General features: G+C 38.9%; 1 protein-coding gene across 1 annotated transcript; it reads right to left on the minus strand.

Moving 5' to 3' along the window:
* Positions 1-27: 27 nt before the first annotated feature.
* Positions 28-15,619, minus strand: PDK1 (pyruvate dehydrogenase kinase 1). Its single transcript, XM_065670374.1, has 11 exons — positions 15,340-15,619; positions 11,801-11,942; positions 10,266-10,337; positions 9,453-9,637; positions 9,066-9,155; positions 8,703-8,780; positions 5,930-6,006; positions 5,151-5,249; positions 4,092-4,202; positions 2,820-2,933; positions 28-2,691 (listed from the first exon to the last, which is right to left on the minus strand). The coding sequence occupies exons 1-11, from the start codon at positions 15,455-15,457 to the stop codon at positions 2,551-2,553; spliced, it is 1,227 nt and encodes a 408-aa protein (XP_065526446.1). The 5' UTR covers positions 15,458-15,619; the 3' UTR covers positions 28-2,550.
* Positions 15,620-15,622: the final 3 nt, after the last annotated feature.

The raw sequence follows: 15,622 nt of genomic DNA on the forward strand, positions 1-15,622 counted from the left end.
AAGCCACAAAATCACCCAACTGAAAGATTAATTTTTAAAATAGTTTTAATGAATAAATGTAGTGATTCTTTCAAGAAAATTAACGCAAACCAAGATTAATTTCACAGTGCCAGACTGAGCTCATTTACATACAAAACTATTAATATCAGCATTTGGATAGCTGAGCTAGTATACCAGTTTTCTACAGTGATTCAACTTTAACCAGTGTGCTAGCAATGACTTCAGTACAGTAATGAAAATATTGAACACAAAAATTCTTACGAACACCTATTTAAATCAACAGTAATCAAAGATCAAACTTGTAAGTAGGGTTAAACATAGTAAAAAAACAAAATAGTATACATTTGTTTTCACCACAGTCATTTGGGTGGTGGGTGAGGAGATGGATACAAATATAATTACACAGCAAGTTGTTCTAATAATCAGAATTAATTGGTACCTAGTTGAGAGTACAAAAGAGGTTTTATTTTGATAATACCATCTGAAATACTTCAGTAGACTTCTAGAAAGTAAACTATTAGCTTTTCTTCTGAAATGCTTCTTTTATTTCTCAGGTATTATAGAAGTCAGTTCAATTAAGTTAGTTAATATATTAAAAAATTAGTGTAAATGCTAGAATGTTCAGTTTCAGAGTGAAGGTTCTAAAATCCCTTGCTGTAACTTTCAACTTCAGCAAAAGCAGTAGCTGCAAGTGTTCCCTCTTTTGTACAGGCTGCATTTTACAATATGAGGAATTTCTCAGATCCATCCATCTCACATCCATGTAGCCATGCACATGGAAAAGGCGTGCAAGTCACCACCTCACATCCTTGTAAAGAATTAAAATGGGGACCTCTTGAAGTGTGCACAAGCTTGAGTGGAGCAGGTAACTTTTTTAACTGTTCTGGTGGCAATTAATCCTCACTCAGTGTTAATTTAACTGTGTATACAGCCCATTCTGTAAATTACTCCTGTTAAAGTGACCTACATTACCTTGACCAGGGTGTAACACTGTTTTTATTGTCTGGTAGAAGTAGGCCAGGGAGGTGGCAGGTGATAATCTTCAGTCTGGCTCAACTATAACTAGAATAGCATGACTTCAATTTCTAACATGCCAGCTATTCCCTTCACTTGTGGTACCTTGCCTTCTGCTCTGCGCAGATAGGAAACTAGCAAAATTTAGGCTTACTGTTTCTTAGAGGGGTTATGCATGTCTGCTGCAGAAGAAAAATCACAGAACTACATGCCATGTATTAACTGAGAAAAGAATTAGTTCTCAGTGTCTTTAACTGCAGCAGCCCTCAAATGTTCAGGAATGACAGGGATCAAGATGCAACCTAAATGTGTACCATTTGAACAAAGCTGGCACAACAGGCATTGAAAGAAGTCGAATCCTTTATTAAAATAAAGACTTTGTACCTGAAATGTAATACTCATTCCCCCTCTATCTTCTGCAGTATGTTTTGATGGTTTGCTTTTGACTGATAAACACATCCTGCTTACCTTATTGATGTTATAGTGTGACTTCTAGTTACTACATAAATGAAGCCAGAAGCACATCACAGATACAAAGGTATTTTTGAAAACTGTTAACTCCACGTTTTCTTAAATACACCTGAGAAGGTAATTTCTATTGTCAGAGCAATAGAGATGCCCTATTAAGGGCAAATTTTAAAAACCTGTTTATTAAAATAGTTTCCATTTACAGCTGTAACCTGACATACCCAAATCTGAGATCTTACTAGGGCTAGAACACTGATACTGCATTTTGATACATACAGAAGTATAAGCAGAAGCAAGACAGCATATCTTTACACAAGTTATCGCCATTTGCTAATTCACAAGGATCATGACAAGGTAGGTTTTGTGCATGTATTAAATATTCACATTACAACCAAAGAAATATGACCAATACCCCATACCTGAGATACATTATACCAGCGGTAGCAGCTAGAACTGATTTATTTTCTTTAAATCTCCACAGACCTAAGTGTGATTTCTACAGCTGCAAAAGCCTCAATGTAGGCAAGGTGTGCAGGCAACATAACTAACTTTGCAAAATCAGGCTTCAGCATGCTTAAAGAATAGAAAAGTGCTATACAGCTGCAAAGGTACAGCAATGAGCTCCTCAGTACTTCTGACATAAGTTTTTCCATTAATCCGTAATACTGTATCATGGAAAAATGTTCTGATGAGATTTTTCAATCATTCTATTAAAAACATTTTGTAATTATATGAATTAATACACTTCTCACCAGATGTGGCATAGATTGCATTGATCCCTATAAAACCCAAAATTACTGCTTATCTACAAAATACAAAGTGGAACAAATTATCTGCGACCTTCTCACTTAAAATTTAAACGTATGTACAGGTCTGGGGGTTTTCTTGTGTTTTGGTTTGTTAGGGGGGTTTTTATTCCAGAAGCCAGTAATTACGTTAAACCTTCTGTTACTCCACTTAAAATTACTTCCACCTATCAAGTGTGGTTCAGCATCTTGGTGTGTAAACCAGGTCTTTTTAACTCCCTTTACAGACATAACTACTTCTTACGAACTGCTGAGGAAAAAGCTATATACTGCGAAAAGTGGTCATGTCCTTTGGCTCACTGCTTGGCACGCACCAATCATCCGCTTCATGGTTTGCTTTATAGTGTTTCCAGGCTGCTTTGTTATATACAGGGAGTCTTTCAATTGAGTCTGTTGATAAGGCCTGTAAGTAGAGAAGACTGTAGCTGACAATTCTTTTTAATCAAAGTTATGGTAACAGAACAAGGTGTTCCATTAACAGTTAGATTAGTGTTGCTGATAAATTTAAAATGGTACAGTGTTACATCATACCTTTATGTAAATAACTGCGTCTGTACCGTAGCCTTCTAAGGAATACAGTTTCAGGTCTCCTTGGAAATACTGTGCATACAGACGTGATATGGGTAAGCCATAACCAAATCCAGCCTGATCCAGGAGAAAAAGTGTATTGTCATTAACTGAATCAATCAGTGGTGTTTTCTGGTTTAATTTAATAGGTAAAGATACAAACTCAGCATGATGTTTGACAGTGACAGGCGTTCAAATATTAACTGTTATGGCCCCCAGAACTACTACTATACAGCCCAGAAACAGAACTATGCACTGGATGATTGTGATTATGAGAAAACTGTTACATTCCTTTGTCAGACAGGGCTGATAGGTAACAATTCTTATATTACAGTAGCTTTTTGAGAAGAGATTATACCGTTAGAGAAATCTGTACTGAATCTGCCTTAATGCCTTATTGAGCCGCTAATCTTAAGAACACTAAGTAGTTACATCAGATACATTTCATCGTCAGTATATATATAAAAAAGTTCCAAGAAGCATGTACTAAAATTCTATCAAGCCCTGCCTGCAGTAGCAGGGCATAGCCCTGAAATGTTAAGTGTCATTTTTTTAGTTTACAAAATTGTAGCGGTAATCTCTCAATGAACATACACAATGCTTCTCTGTAACGATCTAGTGAATTGCACAATCATCTAAATGTGGAATGCTATATATATTTAAAAAACACATTTTGAATGAAGCCATGTGAGAGAACAAATTTGGAAAAGCTGTTAAGAGCTTCTCACTGAGACCTACAGCTTTATTTCTTGTGCATCTATTAAGTTCACACAAGACCAAAGAAGATTGTTCATATGCCCTGTTATATCTGCCTACCTTCATCCTTGCTGCATGGGAGGATTGGGGAATACTACAACTCGCTACACAGTACAAATAAAACCAGAGTCTTGATCTGAAATCACTGATAATAACAACTTTTTCCTTTCATTCAGTAGCCACAAGAATTTAATCCTGTCCTTACTGCACTGCATGCAGCATTATTAAGTGTTCTGCTTGAGGCAGCTAATCTTTATATTTGTGGAAAAACAGAATCTTGAATGAGTTTAAATAATTTTTAATATTTTAGGATTTTATGCAATTTGCTAGTTGCTTTCAAAAAAATACTTGAATTAAGCTCTAATGTTGAAATGGTGATACTCGTATCTGTAAAATCAGTACTTCATAGCTTTGTCTAAATGGCTTCTCTTGTGACAATTTACCATACCTGAGATGACAAGGTATATAAGATTTGCATACCAAAGGTGTAGCTCGAGATGTCTCAACACGTGGACGTGGTGCTGTTGAATACATGTAGTTGAATAGTCTGTCAATTTTCCTCATAGGTACACCTCCACCACGATCACTCATCTGGAATAAGAAGGAATATGTAGTGTTACGTCTCTGAATACATTTTTGTATAAGACAGCTACTATCAAACAATGATCCAGAGAAAGTTCAGGTAAAACACAATATAAATTGTCCCTGTTAAATTATGGCATTCCTTAAATTCTCAGCTACAGCAATGACCAGAGATAGATGAATTGTTCCCTTTCATCCCTTATACAAACCATTTAAATAAAATACTACCATAAGAAGCACTCATAATCTCTTGGAAGCAGGAAAATTCTACTTAAATTGTGCATTGCTTTTATCTTGTTCATAATTCAATTTTGTCTGAAGTCAGAATCTATACCTTTTAGCAAATACCAGGTTCTGTGTATTTTTATCCTTATTTCTCAGGAATACAGCCTGTTCAATACAGGCCATTAAAACCTGTTACTGAAGGAGTAAGTCATAACAGTTGTTTTGCTGTGGTTTAGTTAGACCTATGAAAAAGCCCATGCTTGCAGTTGGTACAGAAAAAGAAGAAATTACTCTGCAAACTGTACTTCAGGGAGGTTTGATTTGCATGGAATAGATAATGTTTATGTCCCTTTTTTCAGTTGTTTCACACCTGTATAGCTCTGTCATTGTCAAATACAAAATGCTGGTATTACAATTTTAGAAAGATGCTCCTTTTTAGAACAATACTATTTTTAGTCATGCTCGCTTGTAAACAGCAAAGACAAAAGTATGACAAAAGTATAGAATTCTGTTACAGAGCCTTTAGTGTGACTGTACAACCACTTAATGAATTTCCTGCTCATGCAGTATGTGGAATTCCATAATGGTCTTGTTACTTACATACTACTACATCACACAGAATCTATTGTTGGAACCAGATCACCAGCTAGTTAATAATATGCTGTCTACGATGGAGAGTGGGGGAGGAGGAATAACCAAAATAACCTTCAAAATAATCAAAAAAGTGGGTACCTTCACAGTTAAATCCTCATTTCCCAATGTGACGTGTACGTGAATTGGAGGATAAATGCATCGATCAGCATTATGTTCCATGGTGGCTCTCATTGCATTCTGTAATTTTCAAGTATAACATAAATCCTGTTCTTTCCACTTACATATTCTCTTCAAACATCAATCTAAGAAAGTTATTTTTGTCACATGTTTCAGAATCGCGGCAAAAGTATGTGGTTTTACAATAGCTTTTTTAAGTATTTTTTGCTTATTCAGTATAGCATTTACGTGGTTTATTAGAATACACACACTTTTTTTTTTTAGAACATCTGAATATTTTAATGTACAGTTTTATTTATCAATTATTTATAATGCATAGTATGTGCAATACGACACAAATATCAAGAAAAGTCTAGGACTAAACTGGTTGAGGAAAGCTCTACAGGACCTGTTACACATTATATCAGACTTGAAGATGTCCCACAAACTGGGTATCTTATTTTGACTTGTATACAGACATTAATTAATAAAGCATCTTAAGATTTTTTTACAAAGCTGTCTACTCAGAAGATTCAGATGTATTCAATGGCTAGGCAAAGGAGGTGTATCTTCCAAAGCTGTTCATTTTCTGTGCAGTTACTGTTTGTCTAAATAGTACAATTTAGGTATTGTCCTGCAGACAAATAGAGACAGCTTTGCAAAAACACACTGCTATCTAGAATTGGTTCAAAAAGTCAAACAAATGCAATCTCAGTAAACAAAGATGTATAAAAGAATCATGTAATGGTAAGTACACAGACCTTGAAAAGTTCAAAAACCATGTGATAGAGATGTGATGGCACATACACCACTTGCATGGGCTGTCCTGGCGATTTAACTGGAGGAAAGAGAGACTAAGTAATTAAATAGCAAACTAGGTATCTTTTACTCATTTCCACAGTAATCCAAAATGTGTATTTATATTGTTGAGAGAATTTATCAGAGAAGGAAAATTTGAACAGAAGTCTTTGAAGAAGTTGTATGTTAATCAAAAGTCATCCTCAAGATTTTCAAATGTGCTTGCTGCCACAGAAACTAATCTTAAAACCCATCGTGGCATTACTGGTTAGGGCATATATTTGCTCTCAGTAACCTGTGAGAATGTTATGATGAAGATAGAGTCAGGCTCTTCAAGTGCTGGGAGGACAAGAAACAGTGTATGACATAACAGAGGTTCAGATTGGATACAGAGAAAATCCTTTTCACCAAGACAGTTAAGCATTGAAACTGGATAAAGCCCTCAGCAACCTGGTCTGACCTTATAGATGCCCCTGTTTCCAGCAAGTCATGCTAGAAACCTCCTGAGGTCCCTCGCAACCTGAATTATCTTATGATCTTATAAATGCACCAGATAATAATTACAGCACAGCCTATTCTTTGATTCATTTAGAAGTGGACAAAAAAATAAATGCTGTCTAGAAAACTGGTATAGTTTTCAAAGTTCTTTTTAAAGAATAAATTCTAGAAAATACATCATGAGAACATGTTCATTATATGAAAAATTAAGGAAAGGTTGCTGTCGTGGTTTAAACCGAGCCACACAGGTTGTTCGCTCACTGCCCCCCCCCCCCCCCACCTTTCTCCCTCTTTCTTTCCTTCCACCCCTGTTCCCAGAGGGATGGGGAGGAGAATCAAGAAAATGTAACTCCCACGGGTTGAGATAAGAACAGCCCAGTAACTAAGGTATAACACAAACCACTGCTGCTACCACCAATGATGATAATGATAAGAGAAAGTAACAAGAGAACACAATACCACCCACTGAACAAGTTCGACCCCCCGAAGAGAGCCCGTGTCCTTCCAGGTAACCCCCAGTTACCTCCCTGGGCATGACGTGCTGTGGTATGGAATACCTCTTTGGCTAGTTTGGGTCAGGTGTCCTGTCTCTGCTTCCTCCCAGCCTCCCCTCGTCCCTGGCAGAGCATGAGACTCACAAAGTCCTTGGTCAGAGTAAACATTACTGAGCAGCAACTAAAAACATCCGTGTTACCAGCTCTGTTCCCAGGCTGAAAGTTAAAACACGGCGCTGCACCAGCTACTAAGAAAAACTGCTACTGCTAAACCCAGGACAGTATCCACCCCTTATTCCATACCATTCATGTCATGCTCAGATCCCACATTTTCAATATACCATCTCTCTTACATATATATACATCCACCTACACACACAGAGAGATAAAAAATCATTTCTTAGTGCATGGACCAATCCCTATAATGCTGTCAAGTCCACTCAGTCCATCCCTTGTAACAGTCTTTCAGAAAATTCTGCTGGCTCTTAAGGTTCTTTCAGTTCAGCAAATTAATTATTTCTCACCACACTGTTAGTGACCAGTGCTTTATGAACATAAATGCTGAAGACTAGTTATGTCAAAAGATCTAGTACAGATTATGTACCCAGCAAAGATAAAGGGCAGGGGAAGTGGAAGATGCGAATCACACTTTAAAACATGTCTGGTTCCTGTCCTTAAGTTAACTGCTTCCCTCCATGCCTCCACCCCCAAATCCCATGCCTAACTTTTAAATAATGGTCTTCACTCTCAGCTGTGGGCAGGGAACATGCATTTGGCCTGGATCAGATTTAACTTGCCTTCGCAATTCACTGAGCAAAAGGTCACTCCTTTTATAAATGCTCAACTGTTTGTTCTGGCTTCCGAAGCACCTACACCATTAAATGACCCCTCAGTACAATTAGCTAGTGTGACTGACAGTTTCCTACAAATGTTTTTAGCATCATGCCCCAAAGACAAAGAGAGGTAAACCCTTTAACCTAGATACAAAATGACAGGTTTTGTACAGTAGGAAGAGAAAATCTGGGATGTGTACTCAAGGTCACACTTCCTTTGCCTTTAGCTGCATAGGCCAAGTTACTGGGATTGCAATTTGGCTTTCACAATTACTTGTAGGAGCAATTCTGATTGCTTGTTTTTGTAGGTCTGTTTGAACTTGGAATTTAGTATCTTTAAATGTACTCCAGTAAGCAACGTCAGAAAGGCTCTTTAGCATTCTGCAGGATTATGAGGACAATAGCTGACCTCTGAGTTCATAGCAACACAGATGTAAGCTTTCTGCAAGTCAGCCAATGTCCAAATATTTTTTACTATGACTCGAGTATACTACATCTAATTACAACTACAGGAACATGATAGCTGAATAAGCAAGAGAAATTAGAATGGAATGTTTAGTATAAATCTTAAAAAGTGTCACAAGAAATGTAAAGTGTGAGATACAATAGACAGTGTAGGGTAAAGACATGCAAGAAACATTAGGGAGGGAAGCAGGCTGCTAAAATCTGTTATATCAACAGCTGTAGTGTGAAAAATCTTTCTACTGATTTCAGTTTTTCCAATTAAAGGGAGGCACAGGGAAAGCCTTCTGCCAGATTTAAGAAATAAAAACCAAACAACTTATTTATGACAGCAGATATAGAGAACACATTAACTACATGAAAAGTGTAAGTAGAACATTTCACCACCAGCTACTTTAGAAGAAGCCATAACTATGTTCAAGAGAGTGCCTCATCCCATATCCACTTACCATTCAACTCTTCAAGGATGAGTTCTGGAGAGCTCATGTAATATAAATCACAAAGTATTTTGGCACTTTCATAGCCATCTATAATAAAAACACAGAAAGTTACATTTCCCCCTCCTTTAGTTTTCTCCCTTATAGTTTGCTAAAAAGAAAACCAAGACTTCAAAACACTGTGCGCTGTCAGGAACATTTTGTACTTTCTCACAAAAACTGAGCTTATAGGGAAAAGTGACAAAACTTGAAATGAAACTTCTGCTTCAGGCAGGCAAGAACTAAACAATATACAAATACCAAGATGTGTATTGGCTCTCAGTACAGACATCCATGTAAGTTTTCAGGATTCTTGTTCTTATCTGCTGACTTTACCTCTAATAACTTCAACAACATTGCAGCTAGGATCAATGCTTCCAATGTGTTTTGGATGAGCTGGATTATTTTTCCCACCAAACAGTAACGCTGCCAAAAAAAAAAAGGAAAATATTATTTAATACCCAATATAATTTTATAATTTTCATTTGTCTTCTGGTTTTCTAAATATAAATGTACAGGCGCTCTATAATTCCAATCTTCACCATACTTGAAAGCCTACTATTAGTATTTTAAGAACTGTATTAAGAATGAGTTTATAAATAATGAGGCAAATAGCGTACTTCTAAGAAGCACTTAAGTACGTATTAAGCACTTAAAAATTAAAGGAAAATATACTGACACAGCACAGGTTTCATTTCCCATCCTTGCTACAATGGCACTTACAATGTTGATTAAGGAGCATTCTAATTGAAATGCGACTCATGTAGAAACGGTCTAAAAAATACTGCACATTCTGTGAGGTCACTGGATCGATGCCAAAGCTTTCCTTGTACTCTATCGCTCCTTGAGCCATCGTAGGAATTACATCATTGTGCCGATTCCGGATTTTTATCACTGTATCTGTAAAACTAAAATGAATACACTGTTAGTATTCCACTTGCAAATGAATTTAATACTCTCGCAAACAGTATCTGCCTACAAAAATGAAGACTGATACGTACAGGATTATCATAGGTCTGCCTACAGCAGTATGAATACAGGTCAGTCTTTACAGCATATTTCAAGCAACTAGCGTTGAAACAATCAGTACTCAACAATTACTGATTATTTCTAAAATTATTATTTATTTATTATCTTGATTACTGCCAGAAAAAAACTGTGCCAACCATTTTCATGCAGATCATCCCATGCCTGTCAAATGACAGTTAACGGTCAGCCAGGGATGAACAAACCTACTCTACAGGTTAAAAGTGCCATAAATCAGTTCCACCATTACAAGTAAGGAACTGGCAAACATTCGGTGAAGTTTAACATATTCATAGCTTCTTCAGTGTAACAAAAAAAAAGCCCTGACCAGACTGACAGGGCACAGAAGTGCTTTGTTTCATACTTTAATGCACCCTCTTTTGGGGAAGAGGTGGTGACCTTTCTGCAGTTCTTTAGGATGGGAGATAGCTGAGATTTCTCTTAAGCTATTGTTTTCTTGTCAGTTCTTCTACATAACATTATCATCATAATGTGACAGCAAATCCTTACCTATGAACAGCCTCCAAATCTTCTGAGCTTTTATCCTTAAAGTCAAGGATCTCCTGAAGACTTTGGACATACCTTTAAATGAAAGAAAACGTGACAAAGACCAATTCTAATATGCCTCCCCAGATCCCCTGGGTTAGTAATTTATGCTCTTCCAAAGTTGCTTGTTTACAAATCATTGTATTTGGTGTATCCTGTTGCCCTATCCCCTGAGAATTCTGTTAGATCCCTTTTGAATCTATTCATGTTTTCTTCCGAAGTTCCAGAGCAATGAATTCAACAATTTCATTAGAATGCATAAGAGATCTTCCTTGTTTTAAACCCAGTAGGTGATCACTTATTTGCAGCCCCAGTGAGCCCCCTGTTAGAAAATCTTCCCAGCTGGTTTATGATTTAACTATTTCTGCCATCTCTTTCCTTAGATGTGTATTTTCCAAGCTGAAGAATTCTATTTGGTTTCTCCTCACGTAGAAATTGTTCCAACCCTCTGATTATGCCTCTTGGTCTTTTCTGTTCAGGACAGAGCGACTAAAACTGCATGTAATTCAGAGGAATAATGGGCTAACACAGTGGTACAATTATATTCCTCCCTATTTGCTACTTAGTTCCTAACACTATTTGCCTTCTTGCTCATCAACTGACACATTCAGAAAAATATCGCCAGTAGCACCAAAATGTCTTTTTCCATTGCAAGCAAGCAGACATACAGGGAGAGGAGGTTCCTCTCTGTGCTCCACTTTGCATTTGTCCATGTGGAATTCATTTCCCATTTGATCAATGTCATTTAGGATCATAAGAATTTAAGCATTCATGTTTCATTAAGAGCCTCCATCTTGATTGATAGCTCTTTTTATATTCAGTAATCTAATCAATCCCACTATTCACTGGCAGATTTTCTGTTCTCTTAACTTTGTCTTTCCAAATAGCCATGTGCCTTTAGCAGTTGCCAAGAAGTCTCTTTGTTTTCCTTCCATTTTACAGAAGTTTATGCTTACTTGCAAGTTCTTTACCTCAAAACAAATTCTACTTTTCAAAGGATGTCTTTTTTATTTTAATAGCCTCGTATTCCTTCTGTTGTTTTACATAGTTTGACTTTGGGAGCTTCCCATTGCTCTTTCTTTGTATTTGCTGCACCCTTACTCTCAAATTGCAATAACCTGTCCTTTAAATGGTTTCTACTACCTTCTGCAAGCATTTTGTGCTTTAGCCTGCTTCTGTTGGTTTCTTCAACCAGCTTCTACAATTTAGGTAAGTTCCTTATTAAACATTGTTCTGGTGAATTTTTGTTTTTACTGAATTCTCATACATGACTCTCTGCACTCCTTTTTAATTCCTTTGTGGGTCCTCTAGTTGCTCCTATGGTTTTTTCCAAGTCTGTAAATTTAATTCCTGATTTATGTCACATTGGGGTATTTACTCAGTCTAAATAGGTGATGTTCATGTAACAAGCATGTGAAATGTTCTTTCTCTAGAAGAGAACAAGTTCCTCCAACGTGTGCATACACCTAAGATCACCCTTAAAGGTATGATCTTCTTACCAGCTCTGTACTAGCTGAACTGAAGGTGTTCTCAGGAGGTTGTCTGGAAGCAGGCTTATTTCCTTCATTATGTTTGCCAGTCTCACAGGCAACTCTTGTCGCAGAAACATAAATGAAGTCTTTTCACAAGCATTTTCAGATCCTAAGACCAAAATAAATATATGACAACATCATAATAAAGTCAAGTACGTATGGTAGAGAACTACACAAACTCTTACTTTCTTGCATAAGAGGTCTGTGGTTTGGTTATAAAGTTGACTCGGCCAGCCTGGTAAGCCAGTATTTCTTTCACAGCAGCAGCCTATTTATATTTCAAAATGTAAATTCATATTGAAACCTACCAGCCCTGTTGTGGTAACAATATATAAATAGAAACTAGTGCAACAGTTGCAGACCCATACTATTCAACTTTCATACCGCTTTATCCATGTAAAGGGTTCATTTTATTTGCAGCAAACATTGACTGTAACAGTATGTCATTCTGAGCATGTCAGAGAGGTTCATGAAACCAGCACAGGAAACTGTGGGAACGGTGCTTGAGAAAGTATGGTCCGGACACCCTTCTCGATCACTGATCTTACTGAATTACCGTAACTCATATTGGAACACTTACAGACAATAAATTCTGTAATGTTTACCTCCTTTTCAGCTAGATCTGTTGTAGTTTAAATTCAGTCTTACAGGAACAGAAGACAGAGAAATGAATTCAAATATTGAGAGAAATGAATGAACAGCTACAGTGCTTAGTCATTATGACAGTAGATCTCCCATATATTTACGTCATAATTTTTTTACATTTTTAAAAGCTAAAAGCTGAATTACTGCATCTGTTGACAACTCACCTATCCTTTTGTAAGGACAGGTATGATCTGTGTGGGTGGCAGTTAAATGGGGATGGCAAGTAAATGTGGTTACTAAGATCAAGACCTAAATTTACTCCCACACTTGTTTTAAATAAGCAAGAAAGGAGGGTGCTGAGTGAGGAAGAGGCTAAGAAATGCTGTACTTTATTCTCAGACTTCTTTCTAGACTTCAGAGTATCATGTAAACAGCATCTGAACTTACTAACTTGTTCATCTGCTGCAGATAAGTACATACCTCAGGCTTGGTGTTTCACAACAGCTAACTCCTAAAAACTAACTCTGGTGTTTCTGCTCAGTTCACTTCTTCCATTTGTCAAGGGGGATTTGGGGATGAAGATTAAAGGAAGGGGCACTGAAAAGAGGAAGCTGGAGTGTCTTGAACAGGAGAAATCTTCACCAAATTGAAATGGAGAAGTTTAGTTTAATGCATGCAGACTCATATGTTACAAACTACACTGATGAGAGGATGTTGGTTAACTTAATAAAAAAGTGAACAGCTGACAAGAAGTTCCTCACAGTGACACCAATATTATGCATTGCCTACATATGACCTCTATCCAGAAATTTTTCATATTTCTCCCTAGTCAGACTGCATTTCAGGCCTGACTCTTCCTGGCCTGTCTCTTTTCTCAAGTAAAATTTCATGAACAAGTCAGACTGAAGGTGTTAGAAAGATCATCTTCAAATGCCTCATATACTCAGCAAATGATATTCCACAAATTAGTTTCTTATCCGGAGGCTGTATCTTTGCAATCTGGGGTCATATATGGAAGACAGCTTAGGGTATGCAAGACTTCTGTGAATGGGCAAATGACTTTGCTTCCGTGTGCAGCTACAGCCTGTCCGTATCCATCAAGGAATGGATGAGACTCCTACAGAAAATACTGTGCACTTACAACCCAAGATATGACTGACATGTATGATCCAGACCTAAATTTGCTGATGGAATATTTCATTTGCTGGATCAAAACCTGGAGGAAGTAGAAGCAGACTTTTCTTTTTTTAGCATTACCAGATTTTATGATTTCCTCTTTGACTATTCTCACTCCAGTGAAAGGAGCCAAAAAAATCTCAGATGAAAACACTATCAGATTGTAATGGCTACAGAATGTCTCAGAAACAGATACTGTTGAAAGTCTTGCACTCTCCTAATTTTTTGCCTTTAGTAATTTTTACTGTTATTAAAAGCAAAAGAGAAGAAAATTTCAAGATTGTATTTACCTTATGTTCAGGAATTCACAGAAAAAAAGTAGCCTAACTTCTGATATGGGGAAATACTGTGGCTTGAAAATAACACCTGTTTTAAGGTAAGCACTATTTTATTGGTATTTTAGTGGTAAAATAATGCAGGTCAAGGTGAACTCTTAATTGCACAATTCTTCACTCAAGAGTATGGTAGTAACAGAATATATGGTGAGGTTTCTGTACAAATCTGGAGTTCTAAATACTGGACACATTTTACTGCAGTGTATGAAACACTGAATAGATGGATGAAATTACTGTGGATAGTTAAGAGCAACTTTTCTTTGTAAGTCTTCCTACTTGTACAAAGTCCGGGGTTCTAGGATTAGCTCTCAGTTATGTTTTACTTACAAAAATGTAAAAAGCAATACAACTATTAACTAGTTAAATGTTTGTATACAACATTTATATAAACATATATGCACATGAGAGTGCCTTGGGTACAGAAACAGAATGTATTACAGTATGGCTCCATCCAGGGGCTTTGAAAAAGTGTCTCAGTGGGACTTACAAGACCTTTCTCTCTGTAGTCTGCTCTGAAGCAGAACAATTCTGGTGACCCATTTTGTTTCCAAGCCATCAGTCAAACCTGGGGGCATTACAAGTGGTTTTAGCAGGGAGTGTAAGAGTATCCTGTCTCTTACACTCAGTAAGAGACTGAGATTGCCAGTCCTCCAGCATGGGTCCTTCTTTCACACATCTTCTACAACAACAACGTTTGGGTAGGGTGTTTTTGTAGGGCACAGGCATGTGACTGGGGTCATGACTGCTTCAGCTCCGGCCAAGGTCAATGTTGTTGTGCTTGGTACACCTCACAAGGCTGCACGTTGCTAGTGTGCAAAAGGCTTAACACATCATAGAATGATTTCTGTTGGAAGGGACCTGAAAGCTCATCCAGCTCCAACCCCCTGCCACAGGCAGGGGCACCTTCCACCAAACCAGGTTGCTCCAAGCCCCATCCAACCCGGCCTTGAACACTGCCAGGGATGGGGCAGCCACAGCTTCTCTGGGCACCGTGTGCCAGGGCCTCATCGCCCTCACAGGGAACAATTTCTTCCCAGCGCCTCGTCTACAACCCCCCTGTCCGAGTCGCGCCCCAGCAGCACCAACGCTCGGAGCTGCCCCGCCCCCTCCCCAGCTCGGCAGGTCTTGCGATGCCAAACATGGGGGTTTCAGCTGAACCTCAGCCTAGCGCCGGCTCCAGCCCCCGGGTAAGGAGGCAGCTGGGCTCCCTTCGCCCGGAAGGAAACGGAGCGCTCCTCTGCGCGAAAGGACCGCACCAAGCAGCGGCAGCCACAGCAGCAGCGCGGCGGGAGGGGAGCCTCCCCCCCCGCCACCCCCGCACTCCTCAGAAGCACCTGCGGGCCGGACGGGCGGGGGTTCGGCCCGGTGCGGAGCGGATTGTTCCCGGTGCTCGGCCCGGGGAGGACTCACCGAAGTCAAGGAACTGCTTCATGGAGAGCGGCGACGGGGAAAAGCGTGAGTAGAAGTCCACCTGCTGCGGTATGCTGCCCGAGGAGGCCCCGCGCAGCAAGGCGCGCAGCAGCCTCATGGCGCGGTCTCGTCTCACCTCAGCCCGGCCCGGCCGCCATTTCCCGCCACGCTAGCTCCCCCGGCCCCTGCCCAGGCCGCGGCCTCCTCTGCCGCGCTACCGAGAGGAGGTGCCCGATAGACGTGGGTGTCTCCTCACGGCCCAGCCCCACGCAGCGGCGATGGG

This window comes from Lathamus discolor, chromosome 3, assembly GCF_037157495.1.
Source record: "Lathamus discolor isolate bLatDis1 chromosome 3, bLatDis1.hap1, whole genome shotgun sequence".
Lineage (NCBI taxonomy): Eukaryota > Metazoa > Chordata > Aves > Psittaciformes > Psittacidae > Lathamus > Lathamus discolor.

Bases quoted from the DNA above. Each gene is read 5' to 3' on its own strand.
- PDK1 (XM_065670374.1), bottom strand. From the start codon at position 15,457: ATGAGGCTGCTGCGCGCCTTGCTGCGCGGGGCCTCCTCGGGCAGCATA. The intron at 10,338-11,800 runs GTAAGAAGATCA...TTTCATTTAAAG, and splicing joins GTTCAGCTAGTACAGAGCTG to GTATGTCCAAAGTCTTCAGG. The intron at 8,781-9,065 runs GTAAAGTCAGCA...TTTTTATTATAG, and splicing joins TGTTGTTGAAGTTATTAGAG to ATGGCTATGAAAGTGCCAAA.